The sequence below is a fragment of the Vigna radiata genome, chromosome 6 (assembly GCF_000741045.1).
Source record: "Vigna radiata var. radiata cultivar VC1973A chromosome 6, Vradiata_ver6, whole genome shotgun sequence".
In the NCBI taxonomy this organism is placed as follows: Eukaryota; Viridiplantae; Streptophyta; class Magnoliopsida; order Fabales; family Fabaceae; genus Vigna; species Vigna radiata.
In genome coordinates, this window is record NC_028356.1 from 2171600 (window position 1) to 2194492 (window position 22893).

A 22893-nucleotide genomic window follows, 5' to 3' on the forward strand; every position below is an offset into this window, starting at 1 on the left:
TTTTCATTTTCAAAAATATAATATTTTTTATTTTTATTTTGCATGTTTTTAATTTCTTGATATTTTTCACAATTTACAATTCAAAATGTATATCTTCTTTCCAAATAACACTTAAATATTTATAAATAAATAAAACGTCTCCAAAATAATTTTTTTCTTCTACATTTATCTTTCATTTTAAACATATTCTACTTATTATTATTACAATTAAAATATAATTTAATTCTTAAATATATGAACTGAATTGTATTTTAATAATAATGTATATAAACTAAATTTCATTTTAGTGATAACGTGTAAGAATCTATCTGAAATAAGGGACGAGTATAAATAATTAAAATTATTTTTAGAGACTTTATTTTAATTTATTAAAATTCCAAAACTATATTAAAATCGGTGTACAATTTTAAGATTCGAGTTTCCTATTTTACTAATTTATCAGTGTAAAATCACGCAGAACAAATAATAACCATTCTTAAACCAAGATTAAAAATGATATGATGTTAAAAGTAAAAGTACATATAATAAAAATATTAAGAAATAATCATCATAACAAATATAGTGATATTCTTTATAATTAGGGAAAGTATATCTCGTTGATTTAGAATGTTAGTTTAATATTATATTTATCATTTATTTCCATAAGAAAAAAAATTACAAACATATGTCTAGCCATATACTATCATGCTATCATTAGCTACAAATGTCAAAATAATGATCACACTATTAATATTAAAAGTGACCCCAAATAGTTAATAATACCCACGATATTAATAATCTCACAAAAATGTATAATTAAAATTCAACTCTATTAATCCATTCCAAATAGATGTGAATTAGGTCTAATTAAAAATAAAATTATTTTAAATATATAAGAGGTTTTGGATTGGTATCCTAAATCTAGTTTTTACTTAGAATTAGGTCTTTTAAGATTAATTAGTCATGTGAAATATGGATGAGACTTGCTTTAGAAAGATCCCAAGACATTCATCGAACATAATAAAAAAATCACATCAAAATGTTATCTTATACATTAATTAACTTTAACCTTTTTTTTCTATTAAAGTTGTGCATCACAAATAATGCATACATTTAGCAATTAATTAATATATTCGTATAAACTTTAACCTTTCTTTTACTTTACACTTACTTTACTTCCACAACAATACCAGACATTCTAATTAACCACAGGATTTAGCAACACATTCAACAGAGACAGAGTAAATCGTTTTCAAAATCAAAACAATGATATATCCATTTCAAATTCAGACATTTACTATTCCATAAATCATCTTCGAGATCTCGTCAGTGTATCGTTTTGTTCTATTTAAGATATATTAAAACTTGTCGTTTATTAATCTCCCAAAGGATCAAATTCCATATTTAAAATACATGTTGAAAATAAATACGAATAATTCATCTTTGAAATTAAAATATACTATTTGGAAATAATAAAAGTTTACATTTATATGGGTAAATTATTTATCTTTTTACATAACATGTATAATCTTAGTTATACAAATAAAACATTCAATAGTTTTCCACTTTGGTATTAGAAGTAAATTTAGTGATGGAATACATTAATGTTTTCTCTTACTTTAATTTAGTGTAAATTTTAGCAATATTAAAGTGGGGAACAACATGAGCATGCTTACATGACACGTGTAAGGCATATTTCACGCTCACGCTATATGGATTCATGAGTCATGCATCAACATATGGTTTCATAAAACTATAATTATTTTAATTCAAAAAGTCTTATTATCATTCTAGAAATATAGTGTTGCAGGTTATTGGCATTTTAAATTAAAATAAAAATGTAACAAAAGACATCACAGGAATCTACTAACCTGGGTGTTAGGTTGCATGAAAGGTTGTCCATAACCTCCAAAATGGACATTTTATCTGCACTGAAAACGCATTCTTGACGACATTGCCTCCAAAAATAAAAAAGAAAACAATAATATAATAATTCAGGTTTAAATGGATCGAAGGTTATGCAAAGTGACGTAACAACAACAGTAAAATAGTATTAATAAATCCAGCTTGAGTTTTTTAATGCAGACAACAAGAACCAGATTTTATCAATTCGAGATTTGGATTTAAAAATTCTTTATAATAAATACATTATATATTTTAAAAGTAAACTTCCTTAGATTTTCTTAGTAAACAATCAAAATATATATATATATATATATATATATATATACTGACAAAAAAAAATCTTCTATTAGCCAATAATGGAGAAGAAAAGATTGTGACGTGGCACAATAATGAAACACAAGAATTTTGGCATCCCTATAGGTTATTACTTTTAATTTTGTAAGTTTTATAATTTTCTAAGTTATTTATAGTTCATTCCATATTAATTAATATTTAAATTACTTCATTAGTTCCGCTGTTTAGTAAAATTACTTATAATAAACTATAAAATATTAGATATTATGAAAAATTATTGGTACACCAAAAACATTAATCTCAACAAAGGTGGCTTATAATTGTGATTTACGTATTTAACCTTCCCTTAAGTTTGGTGTCTAAATACAGGTAGGCGTATTTTAGTAGAAGAATACACGTAGAGGTATAAATAGGCAGGAAGAATATTCTATTAGGAGCAGAGCAGATGTGGGACCTTCTCACTGTCGGTTGCATTGCACCTACCTACCCGTGCTTGCTATCTCTCTATTGCAAAGGATATCTATCTTATTTCCACCTTCTGTTTTTCTTTTCTTATTCATCTATCAAACTTCACGTAAGTTTAAGGATTCTTACCATGTTTCACCCTTTCCATATTCTGCATTAAAATCTCATATCATGATTGAACAACCCTTCTCACTAATTATCTACACCTAAACACCGGTTTAGTGGCCATTCACAATTGAAAAAAATTGTAGTTTGGACCTGTATAAAAATTCATAACCAGGTGAAGTTTCCTTTAAATATATTATCAAGTTACATTCATAATAACAGACTGTCGATTAGAATTGTACAACACATTACTGTATGAAACCATAACTTTCAATTTCAGTGCAATAATTGTAAGAAAAACTATCACTGTAAAATGTCTGAGATACATTACCACCATCTGCCGACTTTTTCCCTTAATTGCTACGTAATGTGGAACAATCTAGCAGATTCAGCACAGTGAGTAATTACAATCATTTTTTTGTGGGATGTCATGACAACACCTTGCATGGTCATGTACCAGAATTTCTGGAAAGATAATCAGTGTCACTCACCCGTACAGAAGTGTTTTGATCATGCTAATGATTTTTTCCTTCATAATTCAATACCTGGGAAACTATATAATAAATCACTTGTAATCCTTCACAAGACGCTACATTAAAATTACTGGTAATTTCCATTTACTGGCAGAAATATCTTTTACGTAACACGGGCCATCCAAAATTTTATACAGTGGACGAATGGAAAGGTTCAAATTAATTGCCTTTCTCTCACCAGAAGAACGGTTGCAGTTGTATTAAAATACAAGAGTTAAAATGCTTCTTTATAATTCAACAGTACCATGAACATTCCATCTTTTGATTGTGTCCATTAATGTGACCTCGAGACAGCTCTGTCTAACCAATATGAAGCATAGGTGGCTTTACCAACCAAGGGAATTCTTTGACTGCTGCAATTTTACGTTATACGAATTTTCTATCTCTTCCTGCAGTATTCATTATTTAAAACAGTTATGCTAGGTATACTTGAATGCTGAATCTGTAATAATACGGTATCAAGTTAGTAAGATAAACAGCATCAACACAAATGTTTTGATGAATTTGAGTTGTAATGCCACATAAAATACGTATAAATAAACAGAAAATGAGTCACCGTTTACTTCCTTTCAAATATATTATTATTCTAAATGGTTAATAATAATGGCATTGAGGTTAACTTAATGCAGTTCGGTGCAGTGGTAAAAATATACCTTGCAGACTTTTAGTAAAGGATGTAAGAATGACGATCTGAAGAGCGTAATGGCATGTCCAAGCGAAGTTCTATTCAATTCTGCTATCAAACAAGGTATTAAACCACTTTCAATTGTACTGGAATCCAGGTTGCAATTAGCATTAGAGAGAGCATATTAATGTACATAACCTGAACTCGAAGAGTCCAAGACACACTGTGACGGCAATGTGAAGATTTTACAAAAGGAAATTTTGATTGTTCGAGTGTAATTAACTTACCACCATCAACATCAGATCTTGAGCCTTCGTAATTAAGCTCTTCTATCAGCTGCAACGTCACATACAACTCAATATTAAGCAAGATTCAGACACAAAAAGTGTTCAGAAAAAAAAAATTATGGTACAAAACTGCAAATGCAATGGTGAAATACAGGCATATACTTTATACCCCCACTTTAGCCATGTCAAAAGGTGATATTTCCTTTTTCCACATGAAAATGTGTTGGAAAAGGGAGCGAGTTTCACTATGCATGTCCCAAATACTGTCAAGTAATAAATAGGAACTTCCCTCATGAAAAATACGCAAATAACTGAACCAGTTGAAAGTTTCCCCCTCCCTTGAATGCAGGTGAGAAAATTGTCATTGCAGAATAAGTTTACCTGTGAAAGGGTGGGTACTGTAGTAGGATCAAATTCGTCGCACCGATTTGGATCAATTGGGACACAGACACGACCTACAACAAAGAAGAATACCATGTAATGCCAAACAATCAAAGTGAATTCGATCAAACAATTTATACCGGGAGAGAGCTTTATAGTTCAACTTTTCTCTTTAAAAATCAGAAGGCAAAACCATATGATTATAATGCCATCGGTGAAAATCCCAAGCCTCAAATAAAAAATTCAATTTATTGTCAATAAAAATTGTGCATAAACATATTAGACACTGACCTGTTTTAGGATGTACACAGAATGGTGCCTTGAGCAAATGATTCATATGTTTAGAAACCTATAACATAAACAGTCTTAATGAACAACCTGAACTTAAAATTAGCCAAAAGTTGTTAGTGGTAATACATAATAGACATTGCTGGGCACTTCGACTACAGAAACGGTACTATTATGAAAGATAAAAAGAAAAAGGGGATATGGGAAAAAGGGAAGCAGTTGATCGACAAACCTCCATATCCAGCCTCGGATATGTAAAGGAGAACACAATCTCTTCAACACATCGGCGCAGCCCTTGCGCCTTCAAAAAGTATTAGGGAAAAATTAATAATAGGAAACAAATCGTGCTTGTTCCATAAAATTCCGCATATTGCATACAATTTACAGCAAGAATTTCAAGACCAATATTGCTCGAGAGTTCCATGCTCTTTCGACTTTTAAAATGTTCATACAAATATTGAAGAGAGCAGACTGCATTTCCTAAAAGGAAGCTTACATACCTTATGTTTTCCAGATTGCAGCAACTGTTTGAGTTGTTCCCATCGAACAACATTGATGTCTTCTTTTGCACTAGAAGACCGCCTACTATCGTGCCATCTCCCCCGAAGTTCAGAAGCAATAGCTGCAAAAGGAAAACCGCCTAAGATAGTAGCAGGAAATAAAGTAACAAGGTTCATATGAAGGAAGGACAGGGAATAAAAGTACATTCATCAGGAATCATGCTTAGAATTTTCTCATATCTCTCCTCGGTAGCAAGTAAATTTTGTCCGGTAAGCAGATTTTTCTCGAAATAGTCTTTGAGAACGTTAGTGTATGATGTCCTGGAATAATAAAATACAGGTTATGATACGAAATAAGAGATCTGGTTCGAAATGTTAATCATTCGTATTAAGACTTACGCCAAGAAAGGATGAAGAGCAGCACCCGTCAAAGAAACCTTCTTATGACTATTTTCATTGCCCTGGACAGCATATATGAAATCAACAAACACTTCCACATATATTCGAAACCCACTTGCCATCAGTATACTTTACCTTGTAGACACGAAAATAGTCAGCAATAGCACCTCTCTGCTCATTAGACAACCTGTATGAGAAAAGGTGGTGTTTGAATTTATGACTCTGTTCGTCACAAGTAGACAAAGGATAACTTTTGATAGTTTAGTGCCTCACCTTCTTGCCTTCCCATCACAGACCCAGCAATGAACACCTCTGCGTCCACTGTATACCCAGAGAACGTGCTTGAAACCAAAGTCATCTGAAACAGTAGCCCCAAAGCAAAAGTCAAAAAAATTTACTAATAAAGCACATGCTCCCAAATAACGCCCACTTGATTTGTACAATAACTAAGTAGGCTCTAAGTTGCAGCATGCAAAGCTAGTGTATATAAATTTAATGCATGTTGGATATTCTATATCCCTCGGAGTATTTTGACTATTTTTGAATAACGAAGAAAGTCTGAACGCAAAGGACATTAAGAGCTAGGAAAACAAAATCGCAATCTTTGATACGAAGATTAGCACAATGAAAGATCAGAAGTGGCATGAAAACAAATACAAAAGAGATTCTTGATGAACCTGAAAACATGCAATCAGTGTGATTAACATCCAATAGTACGAAATATGGCGGAGTGACTCACTTAAGCACCGAGACTCCTCTAACAAGGTATATGAGGCATTGTCGAAGTCATACATTCCCCAGCAATAAAGATGTCGGGAAATTAAGATGTTGAAATAATGAAATGTTCAAGACACGGCCTAGACTATAGCCACTCTCATTAATTTTCAAGTAGAAATCATGTCTCTTCCTGCTTCGGCAAAAAAAAAAAAAAAAAAAAAAAAAACTATTATGCTTAGGGATGACCACTCCGGTAAGTAAAATCACCTGGTGATTATGAGGCAAACTTTTGTTATCTGATAGGATTTCCACCTGGTGATTTACACCCACTCCATGGTCTTTGTATGTTAAGATATGTACTGCTATCTAATTATTTCAATGCAATGAATATACATGGCAAATTTGCAATGTCTCTCTAGTATGATATAAGATGCATACTAATACCTCTCAAGGAAGTATCAATCACTTTGATTGCTATAGTCATTAACGGCCAGCAAACCAAACAAACGTCAGCACCTGAGCAGCAGTATCTAACATCATCATAGTCTGTCATATCCTACAGAGGCCCAAAAAAAGAAAAGGTGTCAAACGTGAAGAAGGCCACAATAGCTAAAGGCTTCACTAGGAGACTGAGAAAAAATCTTACTATATCGAAAATCAACTCCCTCTCAACTGGGGCAAAGACATTATTTTCACTCTGCGCATAGGCATACCTTTTTGCAGGCTGAACCAAACAAAACACAAAGAACAGAATACGTGAGTGAAAAAAAGCTACATCTTATCATTACAAAAGGATTGACGAAGAAAAAAACACCATTGTAATTCCTGCATGAATTATAAGAACTTGTTGCCTAAAAATGGAGTCTAGCTAGTGAGGATTTGGAGAAGGAGGGCACATTACATCAACAGAGTAGACAGGCCCAATATCTATCTTAACAGGGGACTTCTCTTTGACTGAATTTTCGAGCTCATGTGCATTGTTGAAAGATTGGAAACGCAGATAAATATCATCCACCAGAGTGAAGGAAAACTCTCTCCGTCCCATATAGGATTGATCACAACCAGGGTGCTTCGCATCTACAAATAATCCCCACAAAAATGTAAAATATAAATTAAAAGCAAAGTTAATTGTGTCCTGAGTCACTAAATTAGGAGATGTTCACTTTGTCCATTTATAAAAATTACAAAAAGAGACGGATTTCAGAAAAGAACAAGGACAACAAAGTCTAATATATTTCTATAAACAAGGAAAAGAAACTGATATGATTATTTTAGAGACGGATATCGATTTATTGGTTGGACTACAAACACATTAGAACTAAGAATGTACACTCGTTAGAAACAAACATTTGGCGATATTACCGTTGCCATAAGACACCCATCTGCATAAATCGGCAAAAGGAAACAGCTTTCCTGGGGAAACGAGAAGAGGAAACGTTGAAGAGAGGTCAAACCCAGTTCGAAACAATACAAATTATGATACTTTGATACGGAGAATAAAGGAACAGAAACAACGGGAAGTAACAAACCGTAATATAGCTTAAGGTGATTGAGATTTAAATCGGGTTCTTGTTGTGTGATCATTTGCTTTGCGACTGAAACTGTGAAGTGGAAAGAAGAATTGGATTTGCGAAATGGGAAACCGAGGAATGCAGGAGTACAAGTGAAATGGCGGGAAGATAAAGATATATCAAGCGGGAAACTCAGGCCCTAATGGGCCTACTCCTATTCGGCCCATTCGACTTTGATTGCTATAGTCATTAACGGCCAGCAAACCAAATGAAAAAAAGTAATTAAAAGATGATTCAATTAATTTAATTTGAATTCATGTTCTTTTTTAATTATAATTGTTTACAAATAATAATAAAAACCAGTTTTACTGCTTCCATACAAATATTTAAAAAATTAAAAATTAAGAAAACATAAATTCTATAAATTTAAAAAAAAAATAGTATCTACATAATTAATTATATATATATATATATATATATATATATATAGTATCTACATAATTAATTATTTTTAGTGTCATATTTTCTTTCCTTGTTTACCTTTAAATGATTTTTATAAAATCTAACCGTTTTTGTCTTGACTTTTTTAAAATTTTATTATTTTTTCAAATTAAAAATTACCTATAAAATAAATAACAATAAAATTACAAAAATTATTTATTTGATAAATTTTATAATAAAACACTATCAATAATAATTTTATTATTTTTTATTATCATAAAATAAATATCTTAAATTATGTTAAGTCTAAATAGTTACTTATTTATTTATTTATAAAAAAATCAATGTTTAAAAAATACAAGTTCATTATATCTTTACGACACATAATTACATATTTTTTGTAAAATTATATTTGTATGTGTTAAATATGATTTTTAATCTGTTATTTTTCACTAAAAATTATTTTTTTAAAAGTTTAGACAATTTAATCTCTTTCTCTTTTTAAAAGTAAATATGAATTTAATCATTTTGAAATGGAAAATAAGTTTAATAAAATTTAGATAAAAAAAATTAAATTTACATATTTTAAATTTAAATACTAAATTGAACAAAAGTTTCAAAAAATATTTAATTTTAATTTTTATCAAAAATTAAATAACAAAAATATATTTAATCTTTTTTTATAATAAAAAAAAAGAAAGAAACATAATTGTAAAATAAACTTTTTACTTGGTTTTACTCATAATACATAGAAAACTAGTAATGGTGTGATTGGACTCACTGACTTGAACTTACGATATTAAGCATTACAATCTTCTTCTGATATTCGTTAAGGCTATTATACATACCAATAACCGTGGCCAAATTAGAGAACAAATGAAATACTAGGAGGAAAAAATGACAGGTGAAAATATGTTTACAAACCAAGTTCAAACTAAATCTCAGAAAGTAAACATGTTTTTACTTTGGTAAAAATTACCATATACTTAAATTCTCTGTTCACAATGAAGCAGATGATAGAATCTTCTGAAATATATAATACATTTTAGTAAAAACCTAGTGATAAATATTTCAGTTAATTAATTTGAATTTTTTTCATGATTTAAGGAATCATGTAACAGAGGGAGTGACATTCTAAGGACATATACACTTTTATTCAATTTTAATTATTCAATGAATACAACATGTTGCACTTTTAAAATATGTAAAATTTTATTTTAATTCCTTTACAAAAATTGGACCATTTTTGTTTTTATAATTTTCCGTCCCAAAACTCACTTAAACCTCAATTAATTTTGTTTAGATACTTTTAGAGACAATTGTCTATGAATTGCAAAACTTGGTGTATTTTCGGTTTCGGATTACGATATATATATATATATTCAAATTAGTTGTTTGAGAGTTTTGTTTCTAATAACAATTACAATGCACAAATTACCTAAATGCGGTAAATTAGCTTCTATCTTCTTGAAAATTTTAAATGCGGTAAATTACAGTCAATGAGAAGAGAGAAAAAATAAACTTAGAAAGTAATATAGAAGACAGAAGAAATGAAACTTAGAAAGAAACAGAGAAACCAGAAGAATTGAGACTTACGCGACACGATAAAAAATATGTATAGTTTGTGTTTGAAGAAATGATTGAAAAGAACAAAAGAAAACTATATATGAATGCGACATATAGGTATGTATATGCATACATACATGACATATTCACTATTGGAAAAATAGGATATTATGATCACCTATTATGACAGGTAAAATTTATCTATCATAATAGGTTGATCGGTAGCAAAATTGTAATAAAAGTAAGACATATTATGACGTATTTTTGTATATCAATCATAATATAAAATGTGGTGACAAACTTGTAAATAAGTTTAAAACATATTATTACGTAGTTATAAACACCGGTCATGATATGAAATGTGGTGACAAACTTGTAAATAAGTTCACAACCTATTATTACGGAGTTATGGACACCTGTCATAAGGTTGAAATTTCTCTCGTTGTCGTTATCTCTCGTTCGCCCTTAATTTCTCTTCATTCTCGTTTTCTTCTTCCTCGAAAGCATTTTCCTTCTCGAGAGCTTACCATCAACTGTAAGCTTCCTTTCTCTTCACATATTCATCATCTTATTTCATATTTCTTCATTGCCTCAGCCTATTCAACAACAAATTTCCTCTTTCACCGATTTATTTTCATCTCCTCCTAGGGTTTCGTCATCCTTTCACCATTTTTTTCAAGTTTTAACGATTAAATCCTCTTTTGCTCCGTTTAGAAGTTTTTCCTTCGATTAAAACTCTTTTCTGCTGTTTAATCTCGTTTTTGAACCAATTAATTGGTTCATTTTGAGTTTCCCCCTTTTTTAGGGTTTATTCGATCCAGATTAGGGTTCCTACTCTATTTAGGGTTTCTGTGAGTCCTATCTCTGGTTTGGTTCGTTCTCCTTCAAATTTTCTCTTCTATTTATGCCTAGGGTTAGTGCGAAGTTTATCGCACTTAGGTTTTGGTAAAATCTCTCTCGATCTCTAATCCCTCACTATTCTGCCGTGTTTCATTCTCAAAGAAGCTTCAAGGACCTTTAAATCAGCTCAAGTCGCGTGTTTAGTCCTCTTCCTTGGAGCCTTTTCCATCAGGTGGTATTCAGAGCTCCGGTTGAACTTCTTTAAATATTGTTAGCTCGTGGGACATTACTATCGGATGAATACCTGGCATATTAACAGAGTCCATGGAAACAAGTTTTTGTTGTTTGTTAATGCATTTGCCATCACTCGCTCCTGCTCTGAATCCAACTCACTCCCCAACTCTGTGTTCTAACCATCAAGTTTTCTCAACTTCAACTCTTTGACTTCTCCACGTGGGTTTATTTAGTCTTCTATGTTTGTACAAAAACCAAGGTCTACCATGGTTATTTCAAACTGATGGGTTTTATGTGGAAAAACGAAAGGAGTCATTTTAAGACTCACAACATAACACTCTCAAGCAGTCTTTTGATCAACATATATTGTGTAGATTATGCCCTTGTTATACGATAACTTCATAACTAAGTGAGGCGTGGACACTATAGCTCCAAAGGGATTCAGGCATGGTTGCTTGATCAACACGTTACAGGATGTGTTAGCCTCAACCATAGGTATCTGATGCAGATCTCCCGATTATTCCAACCATATTTGATTCTTGTTCTTAAGTCAAGGTATCCTATAATGTTCACTTGCTCATTAGAGAAATCTACGATCTACTCACTGTAAGGTATGACGAGGTCTTTGAATATATCTATCTTTAAGAATGTTTTCCAGTACAAGACGTTGATCAAATTGCCCTAGTAAATTGGTACCCTTCTTATGCCATAATTAATAATCTCAACAGCTATCACCATAAGATCAAGGACTTTGAAATTTTCGTTAGTGAAGATGATTAGGGGCATGGTTCTTTTCATTTTTTCTCAACCAGATGCACAGTTTTGAGCGCTCTCTTGCGTTCCATCGTCGAGGATCCACCTCCAACAAATCCTTCAGCAATGGTATTGATCATACTTCTTAACACACATTATCTACTTAGACTTCTGCTACTTCACTAAGATAATTCTCTATGGTGGTTTATTCTCAATTCTCGTTGGGAACTTCGTTCAAGGTTATGCCTGCGAGAGGTTATCATCTCCATCCACTCGATTTTAACAAACTTTTTTAAATTTCGTGTATCCACCTCCAACAAATCCTTCAACGATAGTATTGATCACACCTTTTAACAGACATTATTGGCTCCGACTTCTACTCTTTTGCCTAGATGATTCTTTGTGGTGGTTTGTTCTCGATTCTTGCCAAGAACTTCGCTTAGGGCTATTGTATACAAGATGGGATCCTCTCAATCTATTTGATTTTGAATTTTTTTTTGAATGCCCCTCAAACCAATTTTTCAATCCTGTCACGTTGAGTGGTGCACTCTTTAGTTGTATGTCAAAGGTTTCAATGGTGTAGACAATGCATGTTCCCTTCGGCATTTAGAGGAGTTGGCTTCCTTTTGGGAGTGAGCATCAACTTAACACTGAGAGCTTCTTCTAGAATTTTTGCTCGGGGTGTGTTCATAGGAGTATATTGGCGGAACCATGACCCTTTAGTCGACTCCTTGGATCGTGAATAATTCCTTTTGTCGTGCGTTTTTTTCTCAACCTTCTTATCACTTGACGAGGCTTATGCTTGCATGTGTTTCTTGAAATCTCGCATTTCTTCCACTTGCACGAACTTAGGCGTCCTCTTTCTAAGCCCGTCCAAGTTTTCTACTGGTTGCATGCATAAACTATTCGTGAATGATCTTGCCTATAAAACTGTAATCATATGATGCACCGCTACTTTAAGGTTGAGATTTTTGAATTTGCCTTGCTACCTTTCCAAACCTCTCCATAAACACTCAGAGTTGCCTAACATTCACCGAGGCAATTGACACGAGACGACGTGGTTGGCTGGTTGCAAACTGCGCCCCAAAATTTTAACGAATGGTGGAAAAACTATTTATGGAGTTTGAATATAACAAAGAGAACCATGTCAAAACTTTTATTTTTAGTGAGATTGAAAAGGCTCCACACCAAACAAGATCACTCGTGGTGCAAAGTGTCATTTGATTCATGAGCATTCTAATATTTTGATTTTGGGGAGAGACAACATTATTCAATTTAAAGAAAAATAAGACTAAATCAAGTCAAATTTGTAAAAATATGGATTAAATTGAATATAAAACGTAATTACATTATATGAAACATGACAAAAAAAATTAAAAATAAAAAACAAATAGAAATAAAAAATACTACCAACTAACACGTGACATATACCAATATAATGTTAACTTTAATTTAATTGGATTATTTTTAAAAATTATAAAACTTAATTACATCAAATAAGAATTATAGGTCAAATGGAATTTTTTAAATAAATTAAATAATCAAAAGTGTAATTAAGTTTTAACTTTTTTATTTTTATTCTGATGGTCAAAGTTTATATGTGATGCAATAAAATGAACTTTATTAAATTGTAAGTGTTTTTTTTTTTGTAAATGTATATATTTTTTAATTTGTCTTTTATTAAATGCTTTTATAGGATTTATACTTTTTTTATTGTTACAACTTATGTATGGTAATCCAGGAGTTTTATGTGTGTGGAACATAATCGTAAAAGTATATTTCATCCATCACGAGATGAAATATTCAGTTTATTCTCCAAATTTGCTCTTTTCCTCTCTCACAAATTAACTAACACCAACGTAAATGACATCGCAATTCCATTTCACCAAATTTCTATATACACTCTAAATCTACATTTACTCTTTATACTAATTAGCATCAAATACAACTATTTACATTTTACAATTACATGTATTAATGTCTTCTAGTGTTAAAATAATGGATTATATATATTAAAAAAAATTTAAATATTTTTTTGACAACAAAATATGTGTTATTACAATATGTTTGAATTTATTTTTTATTTTTAAAAAATATTTAAAATAAATCAATCACAGGTTAATATATTGTTAAAAAAAATTGTTAAAAGAATTTTTTTTCTAAAATAATTTATTTAAAACCCTTAAAAAAAGTTTAATCCATCAGTTTGACCGTATTTGACGAATTCTTATTGGTTGTAGAGATATTGTTTTGCCCATTGACGGGGCTTGTTTCCAAACTTGTTCTTTGACTGGTCAAATCACTTAGTTTGATCCAATTTTCAAAACCATAATAAATAAGATGATTATTCAAAATTTAAAAGCTAAAAGTTTTATTCAATTTTTAAATTTTTAAAGTTGAAAATTTACAGTAATAAAAAATTATAATATTTACAACACAATTTGTCTATTTAATTATTAACTTATTCTTTTAAGCCTAAGTATTTATAATTAGTTTACATTTGCAAATTATAAATATGTTTAATATTTTGCTTTTTAATAACATATGTTATATACTTTTTACTATTATTTCCTTTTTCATTTTTGAAAAAAATATAATGATATTTGCTTTCTCGCATTTTTCTAGTATGTTATTAATTATATTAGTCTGATTTTATATTTACAAGGTATTGAGTAAGAAACTTGTCTGTCACACAATTACATGAATAATGAGAGAAGTACAAAGGCAAATAACAGACTTCAACTTTTTTTTTCATGTTATGGGAAAGCAATTTGTTATTTGTTTTTATTATTTCTGAATTTATGATATTTTTTATTTATATCCTTATATATATATATATATATATATATATATATATATATAAGTATTAAAATTATGTCAATAAGACAAAGACATACTTAAACATTTATTAACTAAACTCTTTAACTATTCAAATTGTTTAAAATAAAATTGAATTACATTACACGTTTAATGTTAAAATGTTTCAATTAAATAACAAAATGGACTTTACTTTTATTTAACTTTAGTTATATAAATTTTAATAACCAGAAAGTAATATTGTAATGATAAAAAAAAGTATAAAATGATTCATCAAAATCAAGTTGTTCAATGAAAATAATTATACATTATTATATATAAAAATATTTGGTTTTAAATACCAATACAAGACAAAATTAACTAATATAAAATCAAACTATGTTTAATATCAGATAAATTTAAAAGATACGAACAGTAATCCTTTATTATACAAGAATATTTAGATTTAAATACTCGACATTTTAAGGGATAGCGATATCTATCTTCTAAGAAAATCAATTACAATATAAAATATTACTTGCATTATACTTAAACATATATAAAATATTACTTGAATTCTTATTCTTTATTTGTTACTCGTACTAAATAAATCACAATTATTTACATTACATTTTTAAAAGTATTTTATTTTTCACATAAAACTTTACAAATCAATTATCTATCTTTTAATTGAATTAAGAGTATTAAAATTAATCATAAATATTTAAAGTAAAGAATAGCTAATTAATATCCATGAAAAATATCTATTTTAATAAATAGTAGTAAATTTTAGCATTATTATTAGTAATAATAATTTTTAACGAATAGAAAATATAATTAAGATTAGAAACATTTAAATTATGATAGAAAATTATAATAATTTTATAAGGAGGGGTTTAAAATTTTGAGAACCTATTTTAGAAGGTTTTGTTAAAAAAAAAGTGAATAGTAAAACATGAATAGTAAAAAGTGAATAGTAAAAAATAAATAAATAAATAAATTGAGAGGATAAGAATCTCTGAGTTGCATGATTAAGGAAGGATAAGATTTGCAAGTGGTTTTGCAAGTGGTGATTAAAATATTAATAAAATAATATTAAAATAATAAATAATATTAAAAAAATAATTTAAATAGTAGAATTTTTGGACTATAAATAGCCATGGGAAGAGAGCTTATTCTGCATAAAGAGAGGAAGAATCTAGTGAGAAATTTTGAGAAGAAAGAGTAAGGAAGAAAATTTTAGAATAGTAGAGGTTCTAAAGGGTTTTCGGAAGAACAAATTCGGAGCAAGAAATTGGGTCTGAAATAGAGGTAAGGAACTAAATGTCTTCAGTTTTATCTGAAACATCATCTACTCTCGTATAACGACACGAGTTATACGATCATCGTAGACACACAAGTAGGGTGAGCTAACCGAATACAAAAAAACATAAGTTACAGATAAACCTACTTACACACTTTGAATGTTTAATAATATTATTAACGTAAACATACTACCTTCACGTATACTTCAGACACTACTCACTTCTCATATGACTCTAATCACTTCTCATTTCACACGTAGCTATTGGATTTATCTCGATTTTTACGCATTTGTTAAGTATATGCCAAAACCAATCCCTCATATGGATCGTAGATAAGAGTCGTCCTACGCACGTTGCATTGGACATATCTCCCTAATTCTTCAAGGGCTTACGAGTAAAAACATTGGTGAGTAACATCCATTCACCAAGCACAATACTCAGCACAAGTCAGAAACTCTTGGTGAGATATTTGTACCCTCTTGAAAGAGGAAAAGTAACAGGACTGGAATCCACCTATCGCCTTACATAGGCAAAAAGGAAACCATCCTTTTTAACTACCGAAATAGATATAAATTATCCTAATGATACGATAAGATTAGAGAATAAAAAAGGATTATCTATTAGACTCAAAGAACTCGACATCCATTAACTTAAATTAAGTCTAAAAATACATTCAGAATAACGTGTTGTCTACTTTGATCTTTGCTCAATGTTTTACTCGTAATTTTTCTCTACAGTATTCCAACTGAAGTGATTCTTGTTTTGTTGGATTCTAAACTCAAAAATATTTTCTTCGACACCAGACTCGTAAAATATTTTTCATTACAATTTTAATATTTAAAATATTCACCACTCTTAACCTTTTTAATTGATGTGATATAATTATGGTTCATTCATAGACATGAGAAAACTTTAAATTAGTAAATACGATGCAACTATCAATCATAATTTCATCATAGACAACAAAAATATTAAGTTTATATATGATATCATAATACACTTCCATTACGCTCAAATACATAAATTTCGCGTCCAATATAATACATTCAACACAAAAAGTAATGGTAAGCTACCATAAAAAAATAATTTTAATATAAACGTTTTGGGAAATCAAGAAGTTGAATCTGGCAAAACCGGTTAGACATCTTCTTATCCTTCCAGATAGATGTGAGAAAAAGGATATACACTCAATAATTCATACAAACATCATAAAGTCCATTCATCCCCAAAAATCATACAAATTAAATATATCACAAAATAATTTAACTACACAAAATCTGTTTGATAAGAATTAGTTAAAAACACATCGAGTAGACTTCCAGGAAAGAGAGGTGCGTCACAATGGACAACTTAAGTACCAGGTCTTTCCTTAGCCAAAGTGTTCCTCAATGTGTGTTATTAACAAATTTCTTATTCACATATTCAAAACAACAACATATAACATTATCACAGAAATTAAAATAGTTATACAACAAGCATATAGGTTTTTCATTAACAGTAATTGCACAAAATTTCAAGACATAAATAGTTATAAAAAAATATTTTATAATATAAAAACTTAGAAATGTTAGCTCCTCTTACCTCTATTTCAGACTCAATTTCTTGCTCCGAATTTGTTCTCCCGAAAACCCTCCAGAACCTCTACTCTTCTAAAATTTTCTTCCTAACTCTTTCTTCTCAAGATTTCTTACTTGATTCTTCCTCTCTTTGTGCAGAATAAGCTCTTCTCCAATGGCTATTTATAGTCCAAAAATTTTACCATTTAAATTATTTTTTTAATATTATTTATTATTTTAATATTATTTTATTAATATTTTAATCACCACTTACAAATCTTATCCTTCCTTAATCATGCAACTTAGAAATTCTTATCATCTCAATTTATTTTATTTATTTTTACTATTCACTTTTTACTATTCACGTTTTAATATTCACTATTTACTATTCATTTTTTTTTAACAAAACCTCTTAAAATAGGTTCTCAAAATTTTAAACCTCTCTTTCTGAAATTATTATAATTTTCTATCATAATTTAAATGTTTCTAACCTTAATTATATTTTCTATTCATTAAAAATTATTATTACTAATGATAAAATTTACTACTATTCATTAGAATAGGTATTTTTCATGGGTATTACAGAAATAATGTTAAGAAACTTGTGTTATTGATGTAAGAAAGAGAAAACAAAAATGAGAAAGAAGCATCCATAGATACGTGAATCTTCTTAACCTTTCCATACAATCTACGTGCATTGAACAGCAATATCAAATGATTGAGGCTTCACCAAACCACAAAACGAGAGTGACATGAATTGCTGTTCTAACCTTCACACACAAAAACAAGTTCCACAAGCTTTTCAAACCATTTGTACCAAATGCATGCCATTACATTTTCAATAGTATCTTTGCTGTTTTACCTACCATGCATGTTTTCTAGTAATCACACAAACACATTTGCATGCTTCTCATTTCTCTACTACAACCATGATCACAGCATTGCTGTCATAAATATCACTTCATTTAAGTTGAAGTTCAAATGAACGGTAGTTGGAAAATTAAAATCAAATCCTGTAACTATTCATAGCATTGGGAATGCAATGCATTGGTAGTACAGAGCATAACATAACAAAGTCAAACGGTTAATAAAACATCTCAGAAACGTAAAATGAAACGGTGGTGATAATATATAAATAGAACTAAGAGTCAACGACAGGTTTTTAATGAGAGAAGCAATTGCAATTTGACTACCGATGATTCTGTGATTGGTTTTGGAAAGTCAAATGATTCGAAGATGTGGGTGATCTAACTTGCTATTGGATTGTGGGAAGAGAAAAGAAAATGGAAAATTTGTAAGGAAATTTGTTTGACCAAAGGGTGTTTTTCAAAGAGATAATTCACACACATTCCAACGGCATTTAAAATTAGTGGCACACCGTGTGCTTGTGGAAAGATTTCAAAGAAATACCAAAAGCTCTCCATGGCGGTCACCAACATTTTAACCTACCTACTGCATTTATGTCAGGAGTAGCCAAGCTAAATATTATCTGGCACCATGTACAGAGCATTTGCAAGATGATATAAGCCAATACTATAAACGGCAACAAAAAGAAAAATAAAAAGGGAAGGTGAAGTTAATGCCAGCAGTGTGATTAACCAAATGCTACAGTCAAAACTTCATCATGCACCCTTTTAATGACTCTATATATATTCCCTGCTCACCCGCTCTTCATCACCCATAAACACTCCGACTCTTCTTCTTCTTCTATTTATTGTTCTTGCCTCTTTTTCTCCTTCTGAAACACATCTTCATCAACCGGTGTGAAAAAAGAGCATGGAGTTTCCAATGATGCTGCTGAGGCTTGCAGAGTGGGTGCTGTACCAGCTGCTTGCCAACTCTTACTATAGAGCAGCAAGAAAAATGAAAAGTTATGGGTTCCATTTCGGGTATTTGTCATCCAAACCACCCCCTCAACCTTCCTCTTTCCCTAGTGTTGTCAAATATGATTTTGAGAGTAGAGAGTCTCAGACACTTGTGGCTTGTGACATTCATAGAGTCCTTTTGAGGTCCCACTCTTTCTTTCCTTATTTCATGCTTGTTGCCTTTGAAGGTGGCAGCATTTTCAGAGCATTCCTCTTGCTTTTGTCTTGTCCTGTGTTGTGGATTTTGAACCACGAGCTAAGGCTTAAGGTCATGACTTTTATCACCTTTTGTGGGCTAAGAACAAATGCCATGGATAGTATATCAAGGGCGGTTTTACCCAAGTTTTATTTGGAGAATCTCAACCTTCATGCTTACGAGGTTCTGGCCTCAGCAGGGTCTAAAGTTGTCTTCACGAGTGTGCCTAGAGTTATGGTGGAAGGGTTTCTTAAGGAGTATTTGAGCGTTGATGCTGTTGTAGGCACGGAGTTGCACACTGTTGGTTGCTACTTCAGTGGTTTGCTTTCTGGTTCTGGTTTACTTGTGAAGCACAGAGCACTGAAGGATTATTTTGGAGACACAAAACCTGATATTGGTGTTGGAAGTTCTGCTGTTCATGATCATCTTTTCCTCTCCCTTTGCAAGGTATGCTCCTCTGTTTAATGACCCCAGTTACTGTTTAACTCTTGCGTGTTCAGCGCTCTTAAGGGCCTAACAAATCATAACAAAGAAGAAGACCATTTAAATTAAAAAGAAAATTTTGTCAAGTTTCATTGGCACAAAATACTGTAAATCTATTGCACTGATGTCAAGGTTTTGAATTGCAGTCACCATCACTATTTGTCACTATAGATACAGCTAGGACTGTGATGATTGCGTTACATCAAAGGCAAAAAATTCCTTGACATTGTGACCAAAGCCACTATCACAAACTGTTTTTATAATCTTGATACAGATTATAATTCAGTGGACACGGACACGTTTTTATTAAGTCTGTCTCAATGCATTCATAGTGTCTAATTTCAGCTACATGACAATGCAGGAAGCATATGTGGTGAACAATGAAGAGAGCAAGAACAACTTTAGCTCAGTGATGCCAAGGGACAAATATCCAAAGCCCTTAATATTTCATGATGGAAGACTAGCATTCCTGCCTACACCCTCAGCAGCTCTGGTTATGTTCATGTGGTTTCCATTTGGAATTCTTTTGGCCATTTATAGGATCCTTCTAGGCATTCTACTTCCTTATGGATGGGCATTGTCATTAGGGGTTTGGAGTGGCTTAAATCTCCAAATCAAAGGGATTCTCCCTGAAAAGTCAGAGCAAAAGCAAGGGGTCCTATATGTTTGCACTCACAGGACTCTTCTTGATCCTGTTTTCCTAAGCACATGTTTGGCAAAGCCTTTGACTGCAGTGACATACAGCTTGAGTAAGGTGTCTGAGTTGATAGCCCCTATAAGGACAGTGAGACTAACAAGGGACAGAAAAAAAGATGGTGAAACAATGCAAAGGCTTCTGAGAGAAGGGGATTTGGTGGTGTGTCCTGAAGGAACAACTTGTAGGGAACCATATTTACTGAGGTTCAGCTCACTTTTTGCAGAATTGGCTGATGAGATTGTGCCTGTTGCTATCAATACTCATGTGAGCATGTTCTATGGGACCACTGCAAGCGGGTTGAAATGCTTGGACCCTATTTTCTTTTTCATGAATCCAAGGCCTAGCTGTTACATTCAGGTTCTTGGAAAACTTCCCAGAGAACTTACATGTGCTGGAGGAAGATCAAGCTGTGAAGTCGCAAACTTTATACAGAAACAGTTAGCCGATGCTTTGGGATTTGAGTGCACCACACTCACAAGGAGGGATAAGTACATGATGCTGGCAGGGAATGAAGGGATTGTCCAACAAGACAAGAGGACAACAAAATGTTAATCACGATGTGGGACTAGGGTTACCACTAATCTTTTAGATTTCATTTTGTACACTTTTTCTTTGTTGCCTAATTTATGTTTTTCTTTTGGTTAGATATTACCATTATGATTGTGATATATGAAACTAGCATATTTTAGAAGTAAACTTAGATTGCAAATACAACATAAGTACAAACATTATTGTGACCAAAATAATAAACAACAAATCATATTAATTGATGTGTTAAACATTTAAAACCTGTTTAGATTAATTCCCAAACAACTAAACTAGTATTCAATATACAACATTTATTTAAATACTTATTACTTTGAGAATATGATTGCTTTGGAGAGAAAATGAGATTTAGACTGTCAAATTTTTATTTAAAATAAAACTCATCTTTTAACAAAATATTATTACTAGGTAAATGAATCAAAATATTAAACAATCAAACTTTCATTAAAAAAATAAGTTTGAAGATACTACAATGTGATACTAAAGAGTAAATATTTTACACATTAATACATATTATTTAATTTTTAATCTTGAAGTGGTTATTGTATGTCTGAGTTCAGATAATCATTTGTTTAATATTATATAATATGTGGGGTTACAATTTCCTATGTAAACTTCTTTTCCTTGTTATCATTATCATTGGAAAACACAGGCAAATATATGTATATGATGTTGACAGGTAGGTAGCCACATTAATTTTAATTATTCAAGAATTACATAAAGGATTTATGTAATTACCTGGACAATATTCAATATCGATACACTAATAAGTTAATCCTTTATTACCATATTATAAATATTGTAAAATATTTTTTTAGATTCGAAATGGTAAAAAATAATTATTTAACATTTCTTTGTAAATAAACCGACTAGTTTGATATGGAATGCAGTCAAACATAATATATGAATAAGTGTTTATCAAATGAAATAATTAATAATTTAGTTTTTGTAAGCTATTTTTGAGTTTTCCGAAAACTACCAACCTACCTAACAAAACTAACTTTTGTTGTAGACTTTAAATATGAATACAACGTTGTTGTTTCCATGCTATGGGTCAAACGGTATCAATGTTGTACTCATGGTCAAGAATTAATACTGTACTATAACTAAAGTATCTTAAAAATGCACACAAAAATTATGATACAGTTGTAAACATTGATAGTGACGATTTTTTTAATAAATTTAAATATAATTACGTATTTCTTTTCCATGAAACTATTATAAAAAAGGAAATTCCTTACCAATGTTTAATATCCCTTTTTTGGTAAACTTCATGCATAAACATAATGAGAGAAATCTACGTACTCATCTAAGTTTTAAGAGTTTAAGAGCAGTGATTTTTTTACAACAACTTTTGAGTTACTGCTCTATTATTAATTTATTATATAATAATAACTTTCTTACATATTTTAAAAAAAAAACTAAGGTGTTTTTAAATGCATGTATTTGTCATATAATAGTATTAACCATACTGCAACTAATACACGTATTAAATTCAACTCATACAGTTAACTTTTGTAACTCTGTATTTGGAAAATTCAGATAATTTTTTTCTTTATGATAAATAATATAAATACTTTTTTAATTAAATTGAGATAATCTGTCGAAGATCAAATTTGTAATTTGA

The 22893-nt window shown here is 30.6% G+C and overlaps 2 protein-coding genes across 3 annotated transcripts; one reads left to right on the forward strand and one right to left on the reverse strand.

Annotated features, from left to right (window-relative positions):
- Positions 1–3342: 3342 nt before the first annotated feature.
- LOC106763962 (DNA primase small subunit) lies at positions 3343–8131 on the reverse strand. 2 transcript variants are annotated; one of them, XM_014648149.2, is made up of 16 exons: positions 8008–8131; positions 7841–7891; positions 7380–7555; positions 7125–7202; positions 6923–7034; positions 6035–6119; positions 5897–5948; positions 5762–5823; positions 5568–5683; positions 5363–5484; positions 5095–5163; positions 4866–4923; positions 4575–4648; positions 4194–4242; positions 3935–4014; positions 3343–3670 (listed from the first exon to the last, which is right to left on the reverse strand). In XM_014648149.2, the coding sequence occupies exons 1-16, from the start codon at positions 8060–8062 to the stop codon at positions 3608–3610; spliced, it is 1302 nt and encodes a 433-aa protein (XP_014503635.1). In that variant the 5' UTR covers positions 8063–8131; the 3' UTR covers positions 3343–3607. The 2 variants fall into 2 exon arrangements, with proteins under 2 accessions (XP_014503635.1, XP_014503634.1); XM_014648148.2 differs by having other exon boundaries at positions 3935–4017.
- Positions 8132–19018: 10887 nt separating this feature from the next.
- On the forward strand, positions 19019–21459 carry LOC106764509 (glycerol-3-phosphate acyltransferase 1). Its single transcript, XM_014648788.2, has 2 exons — positions 19019–19987; positions 20385–21459. The coding sequence occupies exons 1-2, from the start codon at positions 19256–19258 to the stop codon at positions 21270–21272; spliced, it is 1620 nt and encodes a 539-aa protein (XP_014504274.1). The 5' UTR covers positions 19019–19255; the 3' UTR covers positions 21273–21459.
- The last annotated feature ends 1434 nt before the right edge of the window (positions 21460–22893 follow it).